Below are 23,244 nucleotides of genomic sequence, written 5' to 3'. Positions count from 1 at the left end.
GTGCCTCCTGCCCACTCCCCGGCTGCTGCAGCAGCATGACCTTCATAGGGGGGGGGGGGTGTTTCCCGCTGCAGAGGAGACCCAGCGTGAGTCTTGTCCGTGTCGAAGGGCTCTCAATGCCTGTGGCAGGCTTGTTGTAGGAGGTAGGTGAGCCAATGGGTCAAGATTCTCTGGAACCCCCTCAGGAGGCATGCACCCCTTCCCCGAACCCCTGCCCCCACGACCACCAGCCACGCACATGCAGAAGCAGGAGTGCGCCCCCGGCAGCTTCCCCAGGCCATGCAGATGGCTGGCGGGCGGGTGGGTACGAGGGCCGTGCCCTGCTGAGCTGGGAACCCCCAGGGCATGGCCGCTGGCCAGGCTCACCAGTAGTTCCTGCTGCCCACGCAGTTATTGAGCCACTTGCAGTGGTGGTCGAAGTCGGTGATGCACTTGTTGCAGGCACTGCAGTGCTTGGCTTTGGGGCTCCTAGAAGGCGGGTGAGTCAGAGCCGGGGTCTCCCCCCAGGGGCTGCCTATACCCTGACACCCCAGCCACGAGTCCCTCTGGGATAGGCCTAAGTCGGGCAGAGGCGACCATCTCTGAGGAGACACAAGGAAAGATGGTCAGGGCAATAGAACAGACAGGAGCCCCGGGGGCGGGGGGCAGGGAAGGGGTGCAGCCCTTGACCAGGTCATCTGGTCACTCAAGACCCAGGTAGACCACAGGCTGGCATCCCCTTCCCTGGGGAAAGAAGCCACCCTCACTCTGGACACAGGGGCCAACCAGAGTGGGGACTGGTCTGCCTGTAGGAGAAGATCCTACAACTGCATGGAGCTGGCTCCGGCCCGTAGGCCCAGCCCCGGACTTCCCAGCCTCACTCCCTGCGTTTGTGAAATGGGGACAGCATGGTGTCCACTTCACCAGGGACTGCGAGGATTTACCTGATGCAGAACATGGTGCCCAGCACCGCTCCCTGGATGATCACCCCTGACCCCACCAGGCCCCTGCATGGGAATGAGCAGGACCTTGAGACCTGACCTGGGGATAGCTTCTAGACCCTGGAGCCTGGTCCTGAGACATCCTAGGGGTCAGGATGTGGTGGAGGGCACCCATGAGGACTGTGGGCAAAGGGCAGGGGAGCCCCTTCCATGATGACCTCACAGACATCGAGACATCCTGGCGGGGTGGGGTGGAGGGCACCCATGCATGGGGACTGAGGCCGGGGTGGGGGACTCACACGGTGACCTCGCACAGGTGGCAGTACTGGTTCTGAATGACGTGCTTATGCTTGGTCCGGTCAAAGAGGGGCATAGGTCTGTTGTAGTTCTTGATCCGCACGTTGGGCTCCGCGGGGTCGGTGGACACGGCGATCATGTGGACCACAAAGTGGAACAAGAACAACCCACTGGCCAGCTGAGGGGCATGTCAAGGAAGCATGGCCAGGGCACCTCACATGACCGAGGGGCTTGGGCCCCAAAAGGAAGCAGGCAGATGAAGAGCGGCCCCCTTTGGTGTGTCCACCCCACACCCCTGGGAAGGTCTGACTCTGCCCTGCGGACAAGCTGTCAGGCCAGAAACAGGCTATCAATGCCTGACGGGTCTCCAGGGCCTGCACAGAATACACCCTTGAGTAGGTCGAGTGACAAAGGGAGTGGGGGACACATCAGACCAAAGGCAGCTGACCTTGGCCCAGTCCTGGGGTGTCCACATTGCAGCAGAGGGGCTGCCTCACCCAGCATCTGCTGAGCATAACCCTCCACATTAGGGAGGGCTGTGACCAGTTAAACCATGTCTCCTACAATATGCGTTAAAGCCTGATAGAGATTGAACTGTGTGTCCCCCGCATTCCACCTCAAGTACGTGTCAACCTGGCCGAGTCCAGATTCGCGCTATTTGTAATTATCTTCCCATTTTGTGACCTGGTGTAACTATCTTGCGTGTTGTAAATCCTAGCCTCAGCGAGGCTACAGATGACGTTTTAAGGTGAAAAAAATTAAAGCAAGTCCACAGAAACTAACATGGGACCTTGAGTGTGTTCCACCCAGATTCTAAGAGCATCGCAAGAATAGGTCTGACTTAGTGAACTACTGAACACATCAAGGATTCATGAGGGAGGGAGGGTGGGGGAGGGAGGAAAAAAATGAGAAGCTGATACCAAGGGTTCAAGTGGAAAGAAAATGTTTTGAACATGATGATGGCAACAAGTGTGCAAATGTGCTTGACACAATTGATGTATGTATGGATCATGATAATAGCTGTAAGAGTCCCCAATAAAATGATTTTAACAAAAAAAGGGGGTTCCTAGTGGGTAGGGTGGGGGTGGAAGCTGATATCAAAGGGTTCAAGAAAGAAAATGTTTTGAAACTGATTGTGGTATCGACTGTACAATACTGTTTGAGGTGATGGAACTGTGGAATGTTATCATATCTGTAAGAGCTCCCAATGACATCACTGATTTAAAAAAATCATCAACCACAAATAAAAAAGAATATGGAAGGACTACAGTCACTGTACCAAAAAGAACTAGTCGATGACTCTCCACCATTTGAGAAGGGAGCATATGATTAAGAACCACAAAGCCATTAGCCAAAAACAAGACAGAGGAATTGATAGAATAGTGTGTTTAGGCTGGGTTGTCTAGATAAACTAATCCAGTGACACTCATCTCCATTTAGGACAGAGCTTTACTTCAAGAAGTAGTTGTATATGAAGAAGGCATCCCAGCCTGTCTAACTCAAGTCGTTAGGTCTGATACCACTCTGTAAGTCCTTCTTCAGACTCACGGAATGACATGCAACGATGCAGAATGCAGGAAGATCCTAGGCTGGTGGGTGCAGAGTCATGTGGATCCAAGGTTGGTGGAAACAAGACAGGACACCAGTAGCTCTCAGGGTCAGTGGCCAAAAGCCAGCAAGCAGGAAGGCGAAGGAGCAGAGACCAACTGAGGTTCCCATTTTCCACGGTTCTAAGAAGGCCACACCCCAAGGTGGCATCATCAGGTTGTGACCTGATTGACAGATTGGATTCCACCCGTACACTTTCAGACACCTTCAAGTTGAAATGAAATCATCTATTATAAATACCAATGGAAATGTTTAAGCAAGCTGATGAAGCACGGGAATCACTCATTTGTTTATGGTGAGAAATTTGGAAGAGAGCTACCTAGCCAGCTGGCTGGAAGAGATCCATATGTGTGCGTGACTCAACAAAGTTCAGATTATTAGACGATATCATTAAGCTCACATGCAAGTAAGAGTTTGCTGAATATCATTGAACACTGGTTGCATCAGTGCATTGATAGGGAGCTGCTAGAGGTTCAGGCCAGATTCAGTAGAGCAAGTAGAGTGAGCGGTATCATTGCTGTCATCAGATGGATCTTGGCTCAAAGTAGGGAATACCAGAAAAATGTTTACGTGCATTTTATTGATTATGCCAAGGTAATTGACTGTGTAGACCAGGAGTCCTCAAATTACCGCCCGCGGGCCACATGCGACCCACCGAGGACATTTGTCCAGCCTGCTGGGTGTTTTTGTCCCATTTGTTTTATAACTTCAAAATAAGATATGTGCAGTGTGCATAGGAATTTGTTCACAGTTTTTTTTTAACTATAGTCTGGCCCTCTAATGGATCTGAGGGAGAGTGAACTGGTCCCTGTTTAAAAAGTTTGAGGACCCCTGGGGTAGACTGTATCAAACTGTGAAAGGGAATTCCAGAACACTGCATGTGCTCATAACAAATTTCTGAATGCCTCAATATACTCATGCAGGACCTGTACACGGATCAAGAGGCAGTTATGGGAATGGTACAGGGGTGTGGTTTCATAATCAGGAAAGATGTGCATCTTCTCACCATACTTCTTCAGTCTGTATATTGAACAAATAACCAGAGAAGATGGATTGTATGAAAAAGAACGAGGCATTAAGATTTGAGGAAGACTTATTAACAACTTATCAACAATACACAGATAAAACAAACTTGCTTATTGAAAGCGAGGAGGACTTGAAGCACTTGCTGATGAAGATCAAGGACTGCAGCCTTCACTATGGATCACAGCTCAATGTAAGGAAGCCCCAAATCCTCACAAGTAGACCAATAGGTAACATCATGATCAACGGAGAAAAGGTTGAAATTGTCCAGGATTTAGTCTTGCTTGGATTCACAATCAACACTCATGGAAGAAGCAGTCAAGAGATCCAACAATGCGTTCATTGTATTGGGTAATTTGCGGCACAAGCGCTCTTTAAAAGGTTGAAGAGCAAGGATGTCACTTTAAGGATGAAGCGATATTTTCCATCACCTCTATGCATGTGAAGGGAGTAGCCATGTGTTAGGGCTGCTAACCATGAGTTCAGCAGTTTGAAACCATCAGTGGTTCCTCGGGAGAAAGATTGGGCTTTCTACTCCTTTAGAGAGTTATGGTTTCAGAAACCCACAAGGGCAGTCCTACCCTGTTCCACAGGCCAGAACCACTCTCTCTGCTTCATCTTTCTGCTGACAAGACACTTGGAGCTACACTGATGGAGCCAGAGCCCTGGAGCTGGAGGAGTCACATGTAGACCCCAGCTAGTGCCAAGATGCTTCTAACACCACTGGATCCACTAGACTTTCTACTCACTGGCCTGTGATCTTCCTGCATCTGGCATCATTGCATGCATTGTGTGAGCATCACTACATGCATTATGTGTCTAAAGAAGAATTTATGGATGTGTATCAGATATATGGACTAATATCAGATTTATGGCCTTGATCTGGACTGGGCTGGGATGTTTTCTCAATATACAATTGCTCTTTGATATAAAGTTCTCTCTTATACACATATAAGTGTCTCTGGATTTGTTTTTCTAGTCTACCCAAACTAACACAATCTCACATGCTTTGGACTTGTTATTAGAGGTGCCCATTCCCTGGAAAAGCGCACCATGCTTGGTAAAGAGGAAAGGCAGTGATAAGGAGTCAGACCTTTGACAAGAAGGGTCGAGAAAGGGGTTCAGGCATAACAACAGCTCAGGACTGGGCCGTGTTGCATAGGGTCAACATGAGTCAGAACCGACTGGAAGGCACCTAACGATGATGATGACGAAGATGCTAAAGAGGCAGGATTGGAGGCAGTTACGTTCATGAGGCCAGTGGCAAGTCACAGGATCAGGGCGTATCCTGAATCACTCTCTTCTGAGATATAAAAGAGATTAAACCAACAGTCAGAGCTCAGAAGGCCCTAATGCCACCAAGAAGGAAGAGCAGGGGCAGAGTGCATCCTTTGGACCTGGGGTCCTGTGCTGGAAACCTCCTAGACTCTGGAGAAGACGGCTGTCAAGACATGCGGAGATCTCAAAGGGGACTCTGGGATAAGCGCAGAGGCTGAAAAGAGACTAGGCAGGTTCTTACAGAACCTAAGCTGAGAAAAAGCCTTCCCTGGTGCCTGGGACCCTGCATCCGTATTTCTGGCCTCCTACATTGTGCGCAAATGAATTTTGTTTCTTAAAGCCACTCACACGTGGTGTTTTGGCAACAGTAGAAGCAGGTAGTAATGACAGCTATCCCTATGGGAACAACCAGTTTGGAAATTGGGTCTTCTCTGTGATGGTCCTCTTTGTTGGCAATGTGAACTTCCCCTGAATGTTGGTCTGCTGTCCTAAGGGCTCCTCATGCCCCAATCTGATTTCTGATTGTGATAGATAATTTCATGCCAACTTGAAAATGTATAAAAGTGGGGGTGGGGTGAGGGTGGTGGGGAGAAGCTGAGACTTTTTTACTCGGATGGTGGTGTCTTGGCAGATTGGGCCAGAGGCCCTGAGCAAGCAGAGGCTTACCAAACTGCAGGTGCAGGCAAAACACAGGGAGCCTGTGGATACATGAGTCTTAACAAGGACTTACGGACTAGTATCAAACTTACGGACTTGGGTTGGGCTGGGCTGGGATGTTTTCTTGATATATAATTAATTACATCTTGTTATAAAGCTCTATCTTACACATGGAGATGAATGCCACTGAATTTGCTTCTCTAGTCAACCTGGACTAACACACTGGTCCATGCCTCCCCACCATCCATCATCAAGCAGGGACACATCTCACGAGGCAGGGACACATTTTGGGGCAAAGACAGACACATTGGGCCATGTGTACCCTGGAAGCCATTCTCTTTATCCCTCAGCACCGATCTTCGGTTTATACAGACCACTGTGCCCACCCAGAGCACTAAGGATACACTGTAGACCAGGTATCTGTAGAAACCTGGCAGCAGGGGAATGAAGATGCCAAAGCTGGTGATGGTCAGGACCAGGAATGTGGTCCAGGCCACAGCCTGCAACATGTTGAGCGGCAGGGACCAACCATTCACTCTGGACAACAGGGGTGGCTTTAAGACCTTTTTCGGGGTGTCTGCGTCAGCTTTGGGGGTGACTTGTTGCGGTTTCCTGCCACAGAGGCCCATCTGCAAGGGGTAAAGGGGAGAGAGACAAGGCCATCATAACAGGGAGCACTCATGGGGTCCTCATGGGGCCCCACCCTGTGGGTTCTGCCTGCAACCCCCAGGCATCATCCTCTATGTTTCCTGTGAGAGTTGCCCAGCCTCACCCAGTGAGACCTGAGTCACATTCCCTTGGTCATGTCTTATGGGGTCACCTGTAGAAGGACAACATGGACACATGGCCCAGGTGGATTGTGAGAACTCAGACTAGTGTCAGAGTGCCCTGTAATCAAAGTAAACATGGGCTCACTGTGTGCCTTAGACTAGGTTATTTAGAGAAGCAGAACCAGTGAGGCTTACACTTGTATATATACAAATAACAAACAAACAAGCTCACTGCCAGAGTCGATGCTGCACAGGCTAGAACTGCCCCCTGTGAGTTTTGAGATGGTAACTGTTTAAGGGAGTAGAAATCCCCCAATTTCCCCCAAGGAGCAACTGGGGTTTTCAAACTGCGGACCTTGTGGATCACAGTCCAACATGTAAGCGCTACACCATCAGAGCCCCTGTGTATTGACACAGAGAGGTTTTCATCAAGGAAATGACTCACACAATTGTAGAAACAGGCACGTTCCAAGTCCGTGGATCAGATGTCAGCCTGGAGGCTTCTCGGTGAATCACGTAGCTTAGGGGCTGATGGACCCGAAAGGGTCTGGTCAGACAACAGTCCTTTGGCTGCAGAAGCAAATGAACCCAAGGTCAGCAGGGGAGATGGCAGGCTACTGCTGACTCCCAGGATCTGCATGCAATATATCAGCGTGCTGGCTGGATGATGAGCTCTGGCTCAGGACCCAGACCCAGACCCAGCAGAAAGGCAAATAAGTTCCCCACAACACCCGGTTCTATCAGAAGTGGCTGCGTCCCCAAGGAGGTCTCATCATGGGCGATTTCTAGATCTTAACTGTCAAACCACTGAGAATCCTGGTCCAGTCAAGTTGGCAAATAACCTCAACTATCATAGTCCACCCCTTGTCAACTGGGAACTTGTACTAATCTCCTTAAACTATACACAATATCTAAATAAATGTAACTATAAAGTTACACTTGCACTGAATGCAGTATAATCAAGTTGCACAGGAACAACCAAAACTATGCTAAGCCCATTTACAGCTTACATTTTAGAAGTAAGCAACTTCAAAGGATTCGATGCCTACATATAAGAAGGGTATACTCAAACCAACTACATTTCTTGTTTACGCAACCAGTCACTTGGTGCCAGCTAGTATTTAGAACTACCTGGTTCCACTCCCAGATCCATATATCCTTTGCCCTCAGCAAGCACCTAAGCTTGTTGTGGTTCTTTGCCTGGGGGTCTGGGTAAATAGTTGCTGTCATTTGTCGTTTACTTTAACCATAGAGCATGGTAGTGCTAAGAGATGTCCTAAGTAATCTCCTGGATTCTAGGCACATTCTTCTTTGCCTTCACTGTAATATCAACCTGATTTCCCCTTGGTAATCAGGATGAACCATCCCATCCAATACAATAACTCCCTTCTTTGCTGTTGACCTAGAGGCATGAGGAGCCAGGTCAGGAGGCATTCTTAATTTCTAGTTCAATGGAATCGGTGCTGTGTCTTGTGGTAGGAATAGACTTCCCTTTGGAATTAAGGCCTTCAGACCCAAAGAGACTAATGAGTCAAGGACAAGAAGCAAAAATGTTGTGAGTGACTCACTGGGAATAATAGTGAATTCGGTCACCATTTCCACCACTTGGTTCTGGGGCCTGTGAATCCTGGCTATTGGAGAAAGAGCACATATATTGGCCTCTAGTTTAGAGCACATACAATCTCCTGGACAACATTGCTCCAACACTGCAAGGTATTACCCCCTAACTACACTGTAATAGTGTCGTTATAAGATCATTCCATTGTTCTATGAAGCCAGCTATTCAGGCTAATGGGGGACATAGTAAGACCAGTGAATTACATGATCATAGGCTCATTGCCATACTGTATTTGCTGTGAAGTGATCCCGTTAATCCAAGACACTATTGTTTGTGATAACACAAGGATGGATAAGGCCTTCTTTAAGTCCACAAATCGTTTGGGCAGAAGCATCAAGTGCAGAAAAGGGAAACCCACGTCCAGAGAAAGTACCTGTTCAAATAAGAACACAACACTACCCTTTCCATGATGGAAGTGGTCCTATGTAATCAATCTGCGGCAGGCTGCTTGTTGATCTCCCCAGGAATGTTCCTGTATCTTGGACTCAGGGTTGGTCTCTGCTGCCGAGATACTCAGCAGTGGCAGTGGCCAAGTCAGCCTTGGTGAATGAAAGCCCAACTTGCTGAGCCCACACATGACCGCCATCCCTGCCACCAAGGCCACACTGTCAATGCACCCACTGGGCAAAACCAGGAGAGGCTGGGGAAAGAGAACGACTGGTCTCCACACACTGTATCATCCTGTCCACTTGATTTCAAAATCTTCCCCTGCTGACGTAATCCTTTAGTAAGCATTAACATGAGGCACAGATATAGCCACTTTATTTTATATTTTTGCCCATTCAAAGAGGTCTAACCACATACCTCTTCCCCACATTTTCATGTCTCCAATTTCCCAAGCATGCTTCTTTCACGACCCTGACAATACTATCAAATCATTGGCTGCAGCCAATGAATCAGCATACAGATGTATAGCTGGCCATTTCTACCATCGACCAAAATGAACAACTACATCTACTGCTCAAAGTTCTGCCCGTTGTGAGGATTTCCCTTCACCACCATCCTTCAGGGACATTCCAGGAAGGGCTATAGCGCCGCTGCTGTGGTACCTGTGCGTCATGCAGAACCACCAGTAAAGTAAGCATGGGTTTTCCTTTCCTTGGCCAATGGATCAGAAGGAACTCCACACGAGGCCATAGGTGCAGACTAGAAAGAGGAAGGTACTGTGACAAGAGTGGAGGCCATAGACATTTAGGCCACTGCTTTGAGAAACTTATTTTTTCCTTCAAGCCTTGATTAAGCCTGGTCTTGCACATACTACTTCCATTTAATTATGGGATGCTGCTGGGCACATGCAGCTGTAGGATGTTCTGGTTCAGACAACACCCAATTGATGGTGGGTAGCACACGCCATGTGGTGACTTGGCCCATGGTGGGTTTTTCGGTCTTTAGTAAGGCCTGCAGATAGGCCATACAGTTTCTCAGGGGTGAATCCCTCAGAAGTGGACAGCCCATTCCGTCTCCATAGTCTGGAAGCTCTGCCTACACCCGCTCACATTGGGAGATCCTGATGGCATTTGGAATACCAGCGCCATAGCTCCAGCATGCATGTGGATTATGATGTTGGCAAAGAAGCCTGAAAGCACCGTGGACTGCCAAAAGATTAAACAAACGTGTCTTGGAAGAAGTGCAGCTAGAATGTTCCTTTGAGGCTTGGTAGAGAGGTTCCTTGGCGACTGTGTCTCACGTATGTTAGACATGTTATCAGAACAGTGCCCTGGAGAAGGACATCATGCTTGGTAAAGTGGAGGGGCAGCAAAACAAAAAACACACAAATAGACTGTCAACTTGGAGGAATTAGCTGAAAACTGGGTGAATGGCAGCCGAACACTGGACGGTGGGCAAGGAGACCTAATAAGAACGAATGCATGTGAATGATGGGGTTGACAAAGAGTACTCGAAGTACCATGGACTGCCAGGAGAATAAGTAAATCTGTGCTGGAAGAAGTACGCCCCTGGAGCAGGGGTGGCCCACACCCATCTCCTGTACTTTGAGCATGTTATCAGAAGAGAACAGCCCCCTGAGAAGCAATGTTTGATAAATGGGGGGCAGCAAAAATTAGGCAGACTCTTGACAAGATGAATTTACCCAGTGGCTTCCACAATGGCTCCAACCTAAGAATGATGATGGGGATGGTGCAGGGCCAGGCAGGGTTTCACGCTGTGGGGTGTCGATGGCACCCAGCAGTAACTGCTGTGTCGGTGACAATGTTCTTCTCCAGGGACTGAGCTCTTCTGACAACAAGCCACCAATACTTGAGAGGAACTCACACCAGCCTGGCTTCCAAGGAGCACTCTGTTTGTACTTCTTCCTAGACAGATTTCTTCATTCTATTGGCAGTTCACGAAACTTTCAATAGTCAATTTACTGATAGGGCATGACTCAAAACGAGAAGAACCAGTTGTAAACATCAGTTAATAATTGGAGCTTGGAATGTATGAAGTATGAATATAGGAAAATTAGTAGTCATTAAAAATGAAATGGAACTCATAAATATTTATATCCTGGGTGTGGAGAGCTAAAAATGGACTATCATTGGCCTCCTTGAAACAGAAAATCCTACAGTTTGCTGTGCTGGGAATGACACCTTCCAGAGGAGTGGAGTTGCATTCACCCTCAGAAAGGACAGTCCACGTTCTACCTTGGAGCACAATGCTGTCTGTGACAGGGTCGTGTCCATCCATATAAGGACACCTGATCAATACAACTATAATTCAAATGTCTGCACCCGCTACTAAGGCTAATGCTGAAGAGACCGAAGAATTCTACCAACATCTTCAGTCTGAAATTGATCAAACACAGAACCAAGGTGCATTGATTGGTGACTGGAAAGCAAAAATTCCAACCCAACAAAGAGGACGGAACAGCATTTGGAAAATACGGTCTTGATGTTAGAAACGAAGCTGGGTATCGAATGTTAGAACTTTGTGTGGTTTTGCGAGAACCACCCAAATAGCGACTATGCATGTAGATGTAGGGACTTGAGTTGGACTGGGCTGGGATGCCCTCTTGATATACAATTACTTTTTATTTTCCTCTTTTAAAAAATTACTTCTTGATATAAAGCTTTCTTAAACAAGTATGAATGTCACTGGATGTGCTGCTCTAGTCAACCTGGCCTAACACAAATGGTGAGAGGATATAGCCCTAACACACATCTTTCCTGATTTTCATCCATGCACCATCCCTTCGTTCTGATCGCACTACTTACTGCCTCTTGACTCATGTAAAATCACGAGCACCATGAAGCCGTCTGGAATTCCCATGCTTCTCACGGATACCCATAGTTCGTTATGATCCACCCATTCAAATGCCTTAGCACGATCAATAAAACACAAGTAAACATCTTTCTGGCATTCTCTGCTTTCAGCCAAGGTCCATTTGCCATCAGCGATGATATCCCTTGTTCACTTTTCCTCTTCTGAATCTGGCCTGAACCTCTGACAGTTCCCCGTCAGCTATTGTTGATCTTCAGCAAATTTTTACCTGCGTGTGACATTAATATCTCAAGCAACTCAACTATGTTACTTAGAGTCACTACCGATTCATAGCCATCCACAGGACATGGAAGAACTCTTTCTATGGGTTTCTGAGACTGTAATGTTTTACAGGAGCAGAAAGTCTTGTTTTTCTCCATGGAGCGGCTCGTGGTTTGGAACTACTGACCTTGGACTCCTGACATTAATCATATTGTTCTATAATTCGAGCATTCTTTGGAAAGGGCACACATATGGATCTCTTCCAGCCAGATGGCCGTCTTCCAACTTTCCTACCACAGAATATCGAGAATTTCCAGTGCTTGGTCAGATTGTTGAAACATTTCCATTCATATGCCAATAATTCCTGGAGATTCCGTGCAGCTTAAAATTTTTCTTTCAGCGCCATTGGTTCTTTATCATATGCGACCTCATGAAACGGTCGAACGGCAACAGATTCTTTTTGGTGTAGTGACTCTGAATTATTTCCATCTTCTTTTGCTGCTTCCTGCATCATTCAATATATTGTCCTTAGAATATTTCAATATTGCAACTCAAGGCTTGAATTTTTTAGTTCTTTCCGTTTAAGATATACTGAGCATGCTCTTCCTTTTTGGTTTTCTAATTCTAGGTCTATGAACATATCATTATAATATTTTACTTTGCCTTCTCTGGCTGCCGTATGAAATTTCCTGTTGAGCTCTTTGATTTCATCCTTTCTTCCATTCGCCATTGCTGCTCTGTGATTAAGAGCAAGTTTCAGAGTCTCTTCTGACATCCATTTCAATCTTTTCTTTCTTTGCTGCTTTTAAAAATATATATATTTTAAGTAAACCTGATTGTCCTAAACGGTGTATTAGGCTTGAATTTTATAAACATTATGTATATTAGTGTGATGGTGGAGTCGGAGAGTGTGATGCCTTCTTCCAGGGGTACAGAAAGGACCACCAATAATTGTGGTGGGATTTGTGGCCCTTTCCAAGACCAGTCTTTTCAGCCTGAGGATATCAGCCCACACATCTCCTTGTGGTTGTGAACATGCTTAGTGATCCACTGGGTGTAAGTATTTCTCCTGATAGCTTTATGGAAATAGATCAATGAGGCTAACTTCAAAAAAGTCTGTATGGGGAATCTTCACCAACTCAGTAAGAATTCAGGAATCTCGGGGTTCCCCAGTGACAATCAGCTCACTCCTCAGCAACAGACTTCAACAAACTTCAGCTGGCCAACCCAACACAGAAGCCACCACAGCACAACAGACAGACAGACAAGTGGTGGGCATGAGGGATCTACTACTTCCAAAATCTAAGGGCCCGGTGTTGTGTCTCTTTTTCAGTTATGGAAGGGGCCAGGTGCACTAACTTATCCTTCTTTTAGAAGGAATATTTTTACAGGCTACCCCACTTGAAATTTTCACTTGGGTGAAAGGTATTTCAAGTTAATTTCTCATGATGTTTGCGTGCATGTTTCACTTGGGTGGAAGGTGCTTCAAGTTAATTTCTCACCTTACCCACGCATGCAGATGTTTTAACAATAAATCTAAAGTCATTGATATTTCTTCCTTATTAGGTCCAATCAACATAATGTCATCAATGAAATGGACAATGTACTGTGACATCTTGTGGAAGAAAAAAGCGCTCAAGTTCCCTGCCGACTAAATAATGATATAATGTTAAAGAACTGATATATCTTTTTAAAAAATCAATCTATTGGAAACTCTCATCACAATCCATACATATATCCATTGTGTTAAGCACATTTGTACATATGTTGCCATCATCATTTTCAAAACATTTTCTTTCTCCCTAAGTCCTTGGTATCAGATCCTAATATTTTCCCCTCCCTTTCCCACCTCCCCTCCCTCACGAACTTTTGATCATTTATAATTTTTTTATATCTTATATCGACCACTGTCTCCCTTCACCCACTTTTCTGCTGTCCGTCCCCCTGGGAGGGGATTATATGTCGATCGTTGTGATCAGTTCCTCCTTACTCCCCACACCTTCCCCTTCCCCTCTTGGCACTGCTACTCTCAGTATTGGTCCTGAGGGGTTTATCTGTCCTGGATTCCCTGTGCTGTGAGCTCTTACCTGCACCAGTGCACATGCTCTGGCCTAGCCAGATCTGTAAGGCAGAATTGGGGTCATGATGGTGGTCGTTGGGGGGAAGCATTAAAGAACTAGAGGAAAGTTGTGTGTTTCATTGGTGCTGTTCTGAACCCTGGCTGGCTCATCTCTTCCTCGTGACCCTTCTGAAAGGGGTTGTCTAATTGACTACAGATAGGCTCTGGATCTCCACTCTGCCCGCCCCCTCATTCACATCGATATAATTGTTTGAGATCTTTGATGCCTGATAACTGGTCCCATGGACAACTCTTGATCACACAGGCTGGTGTGTTTCTTTCATGCGGTCTTTGTTGCTTCTCAGCTAGATGGCCACTTATTTATCTTCAAGCCTTTACGACCCCAGGTGCTTTGATAGTCAGGCACCATCAGCTTTCTTTACCACATTTGCTTATGCACCCATTTTGTCTTCATCGATCATGTCAGGGAAAGTGAGCATCACAGAGTGCCGGGTTATTAGAACACAGTGTTTTTATGGGAGTACTTGAGTGGAGGCCCAATGGAGTTGACAAATCATGAAGTAGAACTGTGCATGTGTATTGTTTCCATTGCCAGTTAAAGGCAAGTGCTGCTGGTGATCTTATGAGAATGGAATTAATCAAAAGGCAATGGCTGGATAAATTGCTGCAAACCAGGTACCAGGAGATATGTTAATTTGCTCAAACAATGAAACTACATCTGGAACAGCAGCTGCAATTGGACTCATCTGTATAAATTTACAATAATTTGCTGTCATCCTCTAAGATCATTTGTTTGGTTTTTTGGGGTTTTTTGCACAAGCCAGATAGTCAAGTTAAGTGGGGATATGCTGGGAATCACCACCCCTGCATCCTTCACATCTTTGATGGTGACACTAATCTCTGCACTCCAGCCAGGATGGTAGTATCGCTTGATTTACTCTTTTCCTAGGTGAAGATATTTGGCTTTCACTTGGTTTATCCTATACAATAGCTCTTAATCCTCTTGTCAAGGATTCATGTCTTGGAGTTCCGTTGTTGTTAAGTATTCTAGACCCCAACCACGCATATGGAACTCAGAAATAACTGCAGGATGGTTTCAGGGGCCCACTGAACCCGCTGTATGATGCAACTGAGTCAAGGCTCCACTAATAACGTGGCTCCCATATGCCTCTATTCTGATGGGTTCCAATGACATTTGCGGTTTCCTGGAATGAGTGTCAATTCAGAGCCAATATCTACTAGCCACCCCCTACCCAATCTGATTATTTCATTTTCCCAATGAACAGTGGTGTAATCCCTCTTAGAAAGGTCATACATCTCTTTGGGGAAGGTTAGGAAAAAGACTACAGAATACATTTTTTGGTGCTATAGTGGGCCCTCCTCCTCAAGGGCCCCTGGCCGCTCCTTAATTCAAGGGTTTTGTGGGTCTGTAAACTCGCCGAAGTCCAGAAGCTAATGGAGTGGCTATGACTTTCTCTTTTGGTGATTCAAGTTACTTGCTACTCACTTGACTTAGAATCCTTCTTCGTGTACAGATCAAATAAATATTTAGTAGGTTTCCTGTCAATGTCATCCCTAAGCCAACACCATCAATCCATGAATCAAACTATTCTGATTACTACCTCGACTCTGCTGTCCATTATGGTAACTGTGCCCACTTGTCTTCACTGATTAAGTGCTGCCATTTGGCACATAGCACCATGGGGTCCAATCACTAGTGACCCATGAGGTCACCACTGAAGCGCAATGCTCCCATTCCTTAGAGATCCCTAAGGGTTTTTTGTTTTTTTTGCTTGGTGGGGGGCTGGAACTATGTGTTTTCGAAGTTTCCAAATTATTTTTGTACCTTGTATACGCCTTGTAGTGTGTGATCAGTGAAGTTTCTATGCCTTATCTTTGTACATGGGGAGCGCTAGGTGTTGTAATTTTATTAAGACAATTCCCATTGTCCACACTGACTTACATAAAATAGCAATAACAGCCGTCTTCACGGGTGTTGGGGCTCCCTCCAAAAATCTGTTTCTATCATTTGGTAGAAGACATGTCCTCTGCGTACTCTGTGTGGGTGTCCAGAGAGTATTCTGTATCCACTCAAATATGCTAATCTCCCTAGGTCTTTGGGCGTCTGCTTCTGCAGTAGACCTGGGCGAGTCTAGCATTTCAACTTGATTTATTGTAGGCCACAGAACAGTCCATACTTCAGTGAACCAACCAAATGAGCTTTTAATTTCCTTTCTCACATCTCGGTTAAAGCATTGAATGAAGAATCTGTGCTTAGTGGGCCCATATCATTTAGCCCAGGCTGCTCCAAGCTTATGTTCCCTGCACCATCGTTCCATGCCCTTAAAAGCCATGCCTACACATCCATTTTCTCCAGGTCTCTGCTTGTACATATTAGGAAACTAGTGATTCTTTAAGATTATAGAGCACCTCTTCCTGAGTCAGTCACCATTTTCACTTTCCCTTTGGGGACTTGCTGGGGCTAGTTATAGGATGAGAAGGTGTTTCCTTATCAGCAGGTAGGGTGAAGTTAGTCTCATCACACATGCACAGAAAAATATCATGGTTTTACTGCTAATAATGTAGCAGACAAATATGGAATCATCTCTTCAGATGGGAGATGTGGTGATGTTGGCAAGAGAGATTCAATGAAATTTAGTGGCCTAATAATCTGGATTATCTGCCCCTATGTCCCCATATCAAGTTTCAGGATCCCATTTCATCCCAGTCAATTCTCTCACTGTAGCTTCAGACACTATTTGAGGTGGAGGAATCAGTTAGCGCTATAATTCAGTCACTTTTAGACAAGACCCTGGTTTGGTGTTCAGTATATCAACTCTTACTACAAAAAAAAAATAAGGCTTTATTTCAGGGCACAAGTGGAAACGTTGATGTCATTTATGTGAGCCTTGAGCTGTGACACAAAAGTGCTGAGCTCATCTCTTTGGGGCAAACTACTAGCTTCCCTATGCTTTTCATCCTGATGAAATTTCAGAAACTATCAAACATGCCATAACCTAGAGTCACACTTAATATCACTACTTTGTCTATTGGTGGTGATATTGTGCATATTAATATTACCGCCTCACACCATTGCTTAACAGTGACAAAAACGAAAAACTCATTGTCATAAAAATTGTCAGCATTAATGGAGATGGATTTATCAGTGCCTTTAAGACTAATCAGACTTAAGGACCAATTCGAGAACTCATCTGTATGATTTTGTTTCTCTAGAACCACTATTGGTACCAAATATCTCAGGCTGGGTTCTCTAGAGAAGCAAAACAGGTGAAGCTTGCACATGTATATCTCGAGAGAAAGGTTTAAATGGCTCACAGTTGTAGAAGCAGGCGAATGTCAGGTGTCGGGCTGAAGACTTCCTCTGGATTAAGTAACTATTGGGGTTGCTGAACCCAACACAACAGGTCAGATGACAGGCTTCTGGCTGCAGAAACAAATAGAAGGCAAGTTGCTGAGGACTTCCAAGATTGGCAGGTCAGACAGCAGGCTTGTGACTGCAAGGGGGAATGACTCCAAGGTCAGGCAGGTCAGATGACCCCCGGGATCAGGCAGCAATGCAGCAAGCGGACCACTGGCTCAAGTCCAAAGAACTGCAGGGGTAGGATGATGAGCCAGCCACAGTAAGTGATTTCATTTCAGTGCCATCATTGAAAATAGGGAAGTGACCCAGCATATCACTGGCCTTTTTGTTTACCCATAAAGTTAACTTGATGAGTCTGTAGAAGTGATTTTGTCTTTTCATTGTAGCCTGAAGAACTAACTCCCTTCAGCAATTCTTGTAAGGAGCTTGTAGAATAGTTAGCTCTCCTGGTTACCAACACCCTCAGCATTGGGTCATCTGGAAAGCCCTACTCTTGTCTTCATTCTTGATATTTTTGCAGAACATAAAATTCTTAATGGAGATAGCCCCTCTCCAAGACTTTAAAGATATTATCTATCTATCTATCTATCTATCTATCTATCTATCTATCTATCTTCCTACAGCCTTCTAACCTCCATGGTTTCTGAGAAGAAATCAGCTAATAATCTTACTGAGTTTCTTGGGTATGTGACAAGTCATTCTTTTTAGATGCTTTCCAAATTCTCTCTTTGGATTTTGACAATATAACCATGCCATGTCTCGGTGTGGATCTATCTCTTTGGGTCTATCTTGCTTAGAGTGTAGAGTTTGGGGCTTCTTGGATGTGAAGGTTCATGCCTTCTAATATGTTTCTGCTCCTTTCTCACATCGTCTGGGTATCCCATATGCAGATGCTGGTAAATCAGATGGCATTTGGCAGGGCACTCAGCATCTGTTTATTATAATGGTTTGTTCCTTCAGGTCCTTAGACTGGATTAGTTACCATTGTTCTAACTTAGCTGATTTTTCCTTCTGCCCATTTGTATCTGCTATTGAATCCCTGTAATATTTTCATTTCAGCCATTGTATGTTCAGCACCAGAGTTTATGTTTTGATCTCTTTTATAATTTCCATCGATCTATGCTAGTATTTGCATTTAGTTTAGACATGGTTTGCCTGATTTCCTTCAGTTCTTTGTTATGGTTCCTTTGGGTCACTGAAAATTTGGAGAGTTGATTTAATGCTTTTGACAAATCACTCTAAGACCTGAGCTCTCTCAGGAGTGACTTCTGTGACATAAGTCTGTTTAACCCTTTGAATAGGTGTTACCTTCCTGTTTCCATTGCATGTTCGCTTCCACCCATCTGTCAGTTTGCCAATCTAAGGTAGTTTACATGTTGTTCTCATGCTTTAAACGAGGCTACTATTATTAAAATACCAGCAGGATGGGTTTCTATAGAGATTCCAAAGGAGAACATTAAGAATAAAAGGTCTGGTATTCACTTTCAAAAACCAGTCTACAATAGCCGTATGCACCACAGCAGAGCACTGTCTGAGAGACTGGCTTTGCACATGGGAAGAGGTCAACAGTGCAGAGGAAGACATAGTGTTTGGTGAAGTACAGGCCCTTGTGGGGAGGGATTGGCCCAGGACCCACCTTGTTGTTGGTCAACTTTGCATTAGTAATTATGCTGAGGTCACTACCAAAGCGTAATGCTCCCATTCCTCAGAGATTCCTCTCTCTCTCTCTTTTTTTTTTTTTTTTGGCTTGGTAGGGCTGGAGCTACATGTTTTCGAAGTTTCCAAGTTATTTTTGTACCTGTATACTCCTTGTTGTGTGTGAGCAGTGAAGTTTTTCTTCCTTATCTTTGCGTCACCTGTTAATTTGACAAAGATTGCCCACAGGAAGGAAGAAGAAAGGGAGGGAACAGCGTCTCTAAATGCCATCTCTAAATGCCCAAGAGAAGGGAAAACCTTCAGGGCCCTGGGCAAGAAATCAGAGCTGGCCTCTGTGCCGAGCCCCCTCCGCTCTCAGCGATCAAAACAAGACCATCTGGATTTCTCCATTTCTCAAGGACGAAGTGTCCTGATGGCCCGGCCTGGCAGCAGTGAGCCCCCAGGAAGGTACAAGGCCCTGTCTCCATGGCTGCCTGGTCGTGGGGTGGGGGTGGGGTGGGTGACCGCTACAGGAAAGGCCAAGGTACAGAAATTTACCAGCTTCTTCCTGGAGGGGTTCCTGCCGGGATGCTCACGTGGTCCGCTGGGCTCCAGAGTTCCTTAATAAGAGTGTTGGTTCCAACCGTTCCGGCCAGTTCAGTAGCTGTTCCGGTGGGGGAGGCGGTCCTGGGACCCCTGCTCTTCCGCCATCTTTTCCCACAATCCTTGCTCGGCCTCTGAGAAGGGGGCGGGGGTGGCATGCGCCTGGTCCACCAGGCGAGCAGAGCCCACCCAGAGGCCGTGGGGGAGGGTCTGCAGCTCCTCCCAGGTAGGCGCCTGAAGGAGGGGACCGAGGTCCCTCAGCTCCCGGGAACTGGCAGGGAAGCCTGGCTAGGCCAGGAGGCCGCCCTGCCCTCCAGGGCTGCTCAATGGGTCCAGGCGTGAGTGGACGTGATGGGCGTTTGTCTCCTCGTGGGGCCTCCCCGCACCTCAAGTTCCAGCACGGAGCATCTCGGGACCCCGGCACTCTCAGTCCCGCGGTCCCCAGCTGATCATCCTACTCACCGTGGGTGGAGCGAGAGCTGCATGGGCAGGCCAGGCAAGGGTCCCCAGAAAGATCTGAAGGGAGGGCTCTGGGACTTTTATCTGCAGCGCCTTCACACTGGGGCCTGGGGAGGAGTGGGGGGCCTCGGCCTCTGACGGCCCCCCAGGGAGGGGACATTCATGAGGCTTGCTGTTTTTGAAGGATGATGCCTGGGATGGATGCCCAGCCTTAGCCTCACCTGCCAGGACATCCTGAGACCACTGTGCCTGGGAGCGGCTGCTCCACCCACCCACCCACCCAGGTCACCTGAGCCTCGGGCCATGTTGGTTTTGGGGCTGCTGCTCCTGCACCCTAAGGCCGCGGAGATCCCTGAAAGCCCTACCCCCCTTCGTGCTTGTGCTCAGGGATGTTGTGTCCTGTCTTCTGCCCCAGGCCTTGGACCCTGCTGGGATGTCACAGCAGCCTGTCCTGCTAGGTGTCCCCTTTGGTCCCTGAGAGCCCTGCTGGGCTGCAGACATATTCCCAAGACGTGGATCCAGGGCAGTTGAGTCTGCGGATTGGGGCGCCAGCTGACACCACGACACAGGCGCCCGCCCCACGGACCCTGAAGCCCTCACATATCCCACCCACCTGACAGAGGAGCGTCCTGGCCTGGGTCTCCTTTGCTGCATGGCTTTCACAGGATGGGAAGCCCAGCTCCTGACCGCGCCTTGTGTGGGTTCAGTGTGTGGCAAAGGGATACAAAGAGCCAGTAAGGGGGTGGGCGGCACCTATTTACCAACAGGTCCAGCCCCCACGTGCCTGGGTGGCGCCACACTAGCAGCTTGGCAGCTGAAGAGGGCCTACACTTCTTTTTTTTTTAATCATTTTATTGGGGGCTCGTACAACTCATCACCATCCATCCATTGCGTCAAGCACATTTGTACATATGTTGCCATCATCATTCTCAAAACATTTGCTTTCTACTTGAGCCCTTGGTATCAGCTCATGTCCCCCTCCTCCTCCCTCATGAACCCCTGATAATTTATAAATTATTATTACTTTTCCATGTCTTGCTCCATCCAGTGTCTCCCCCCATAGCACTTTTGCAAAGCTGAGCTCTCGCGTCCCCTGGGTGGGGGTCTGTAAGAGAACCACCGTGGTCCTGGGACTCCTGCCACTGCGCCAGACGGCCTCCTGCCAAGCCACCGGGCTCCCGGCTCCCAGGGGACCGGACCCCTCCTGTTGACCTGTCTTTCAGAGAGGTCACGTCTGAGAGCTTGCGGGGACGTGTGGGCCCACGTGCCCTGAAACTTGCTAGTGGAGAGGCAGCCTGGCGCAGCGAAACCTCACCAAACTGTCATGGAGTCAGTTCTGACTCATGGCGACCCTACTGGGCAGGGTAGAACAAACAGCCCCGTAGGTTTCCCAGACTGCTGACTAACTCTTTGCTTGAGTCCAAAGCCTTATTTTTCTCCCAAAGACCGGTTGGTGCTTTCCAACTGCTGGTCCCGTGCACATAACCACGCCGCAACTAAGGAGCAGGACGGGCACTCCTTTCTAGTGAAAGCTCGAGCCCACCACAGCAGTCCCCAAGAAGCCCCTCAAAGTCTGGGGTACCCAAGAGGGACAAATTGGTCTGCAGGCTCTGAGGGAGTCGGGACTAGTAACCAGGAACGGATCCCCGCTGGTTTGACATACCGACTTCTCAGTTGGGGCCCACTCTGGGGGAGGGGGTGGTTTTGACTCCCCTGTGGGCCCCCTTCCAGGTGGTCCTGACCTCTGTGGCCCCCTGAGACCTGGCTCTCCACCCCCCGGGGTGGGGGCACGCAGCATGCTTGGTTTATGCTTGGAATCTGGAGGAGAGAGGTGCTGATGGACAGATGAAAGACAAGGATTATGGAGCCTGAGCACTAGTGCCCTGTGTCCTGCCCTGTGACCAGGCTGCATGGCCATGGTTGGGCCCTCCCCCGGTTCACCCCAGCCTCCAAAGAGCTCTAATGCTGCTCTAGCGGGTTGTACCCCCAGAAGGACGCAAGAACGGCCAGGTGGTGCAGACGGTCCTGCGTACCTGACCCTGTGTCAATCACTCAGAAGCTGCGTGGGCAGGGCCTGTTTTCCATCCGGGTCATGCCCTGTGCGGGACAGCATCACCATTCTCAGGGAGGGCTGGAGAGCCTGTCCGGGACTGGGATCTGATTGGGCCCCCCCGCCTCAGGTATACTGAGGTCCAAGAACCCTCAGGCTGCCCTCTGCACTCCTACATTAGGTTTCTATAGGGATGCTGTGTAAGCCCAGAGGAGAGGAGGCTGGGGATCTAGTAGGGGGGAGAGTCAGTCCCTGCCCCTCCCAAGAGGCCCCATTCAGGAGTCGCTTGTCCACTTAGGCTAGAGCAAGGTCGAGGGGACTCAGGGAGAGAGAATGGTGAAGTACAGACCCTTGGCTCATGTCAACTTGATAGATAGATAGATAGATAGATAGATAGATAGATAGATAGATAGATAATGGGGGTGGAGTCTAGTCTGTCAATCAGGCCCAATGTTGCCTCCTTGTGGATGTGGCTTTCTCATATGGATTCTGGGGGCTTTCTCTCTCCCCAAGGTGGACCACACACTCTCTGCTTCACCTTCCAAATGAGGAGCCACGTGGAGACCCTCGCCAGCGCTGAGAGGCTTCCACTGCCACCAGATCCACAGAACTTTCCACCCACTGGCCTCCGATCTTCCTGCATTTGGCATCATTGCATGTGCTGCGTGAGTCTGAGAGGAATTTATGAAATAGTATCAGACATAGGGGCTTGATCTGGACTGGGCTTGAATGTTTTCTCAGTTTACAATTGCTCTTTGATCTAAAGCTCTCTCTCACACACATGAGTATGTCTGGATTTGTTTCTCTAGTCCACCCGGACTAACACAGGGGCACCCAGAGAGCACCTCCAAGTCCAGGCAAGGTGCCCACAGGCCCAGAGAGGGTCTCAGCCCAGCCCCTCTTCCTCTCTCTCTTGGTTCTAGGCAAACCTGCCCTGCCCACATCAGGGATGAGGAGCTGAGGAGGGGACACCTGGCCAGGTTCTCCCCCTGTGTCCCTTTCTCCTGGTTTGACACTTGGGTTGCATCTGAGGATGTGCAGCTGTTACAGGCCTACCTGGCTTTCATATAATGGTCCTTCGGTGGCCATCGTCCAAGTGAACACAAGTATGTACTGCTGACCTGCTAACCTCAAGGTCAGCAGTTTCAAACCACCAGTTGCTTCTCGGGAGAAAGAGGAGGCTGTGTGCCCCTGTTAAGAGTTATAGCTTCGGACACCCACAAGGGCAGGCGTACCCTGTCCTACATGTCACTTGAGTCAGAGTAGATGCAATGGCAGTGAGTTTGGGTTTTGTTGTTGTTGTTCTGTGGGTACAAGGAACCTGGTGGCACTATGAACAGCATCTGGCACCCAATCTAAATGTCTGTGGTTCAAACCCACCAGC

At 47.7% G+C, this 23,244-nt stretch overlaps 1 protein-coding gene across 1 annotated transcript in view; it reads right to left on the bottom strand.

The window, feature by feature from the left end:
* LOC142439508 (palmitoyltransferase ZDHHC11-like) overlaps window positions 1–23,244 on the bottom strand; it is a 47,574-nt gene that overhangs the window by 21,270 nt on the left and 3,060 nt on the right. The window contains exons 2-5 of the mRNA XM_075541922.1: window positions 19,814–19,917; window positions 6,188–6,412; window positions 1,220–1,395; window positions 367–468 (exon numbers count right to left, since the gene is read on the bottom strand). Coding sequence (XP_075398037.1) covers window positions 367–468; window positions 1,220–1,395; window positions 6,188–6,412; window positions 19,814–19,917 — 607 coding nt within the window. The remainder of the gene's footprint in view (window positions 1–366; window positions 469–1,219; window positions 1,396–6,187; window positions 6,413–19,813; window positions 19,918–23,244) is intronic.

This window comes from Tenrec ecaudatus, chromosome 2 (assembly GCF_050624435.1).
Source record: "Tenrec ecaudatus isolate mTenEca1 chromosome 2, mTenEca1.hap1, whole genome shotgun sequence".
NCBI lineage: Eukaryota > Metazoa > Chordata > Mammalia > Afrosoricida > Tenrecidae > Tenrec > Tenrec ecaudatus.
Note: the sequence above shows the minus strand (reverse complement) of the source record. Positions and strands in the feature narration are given on the sequence as shown.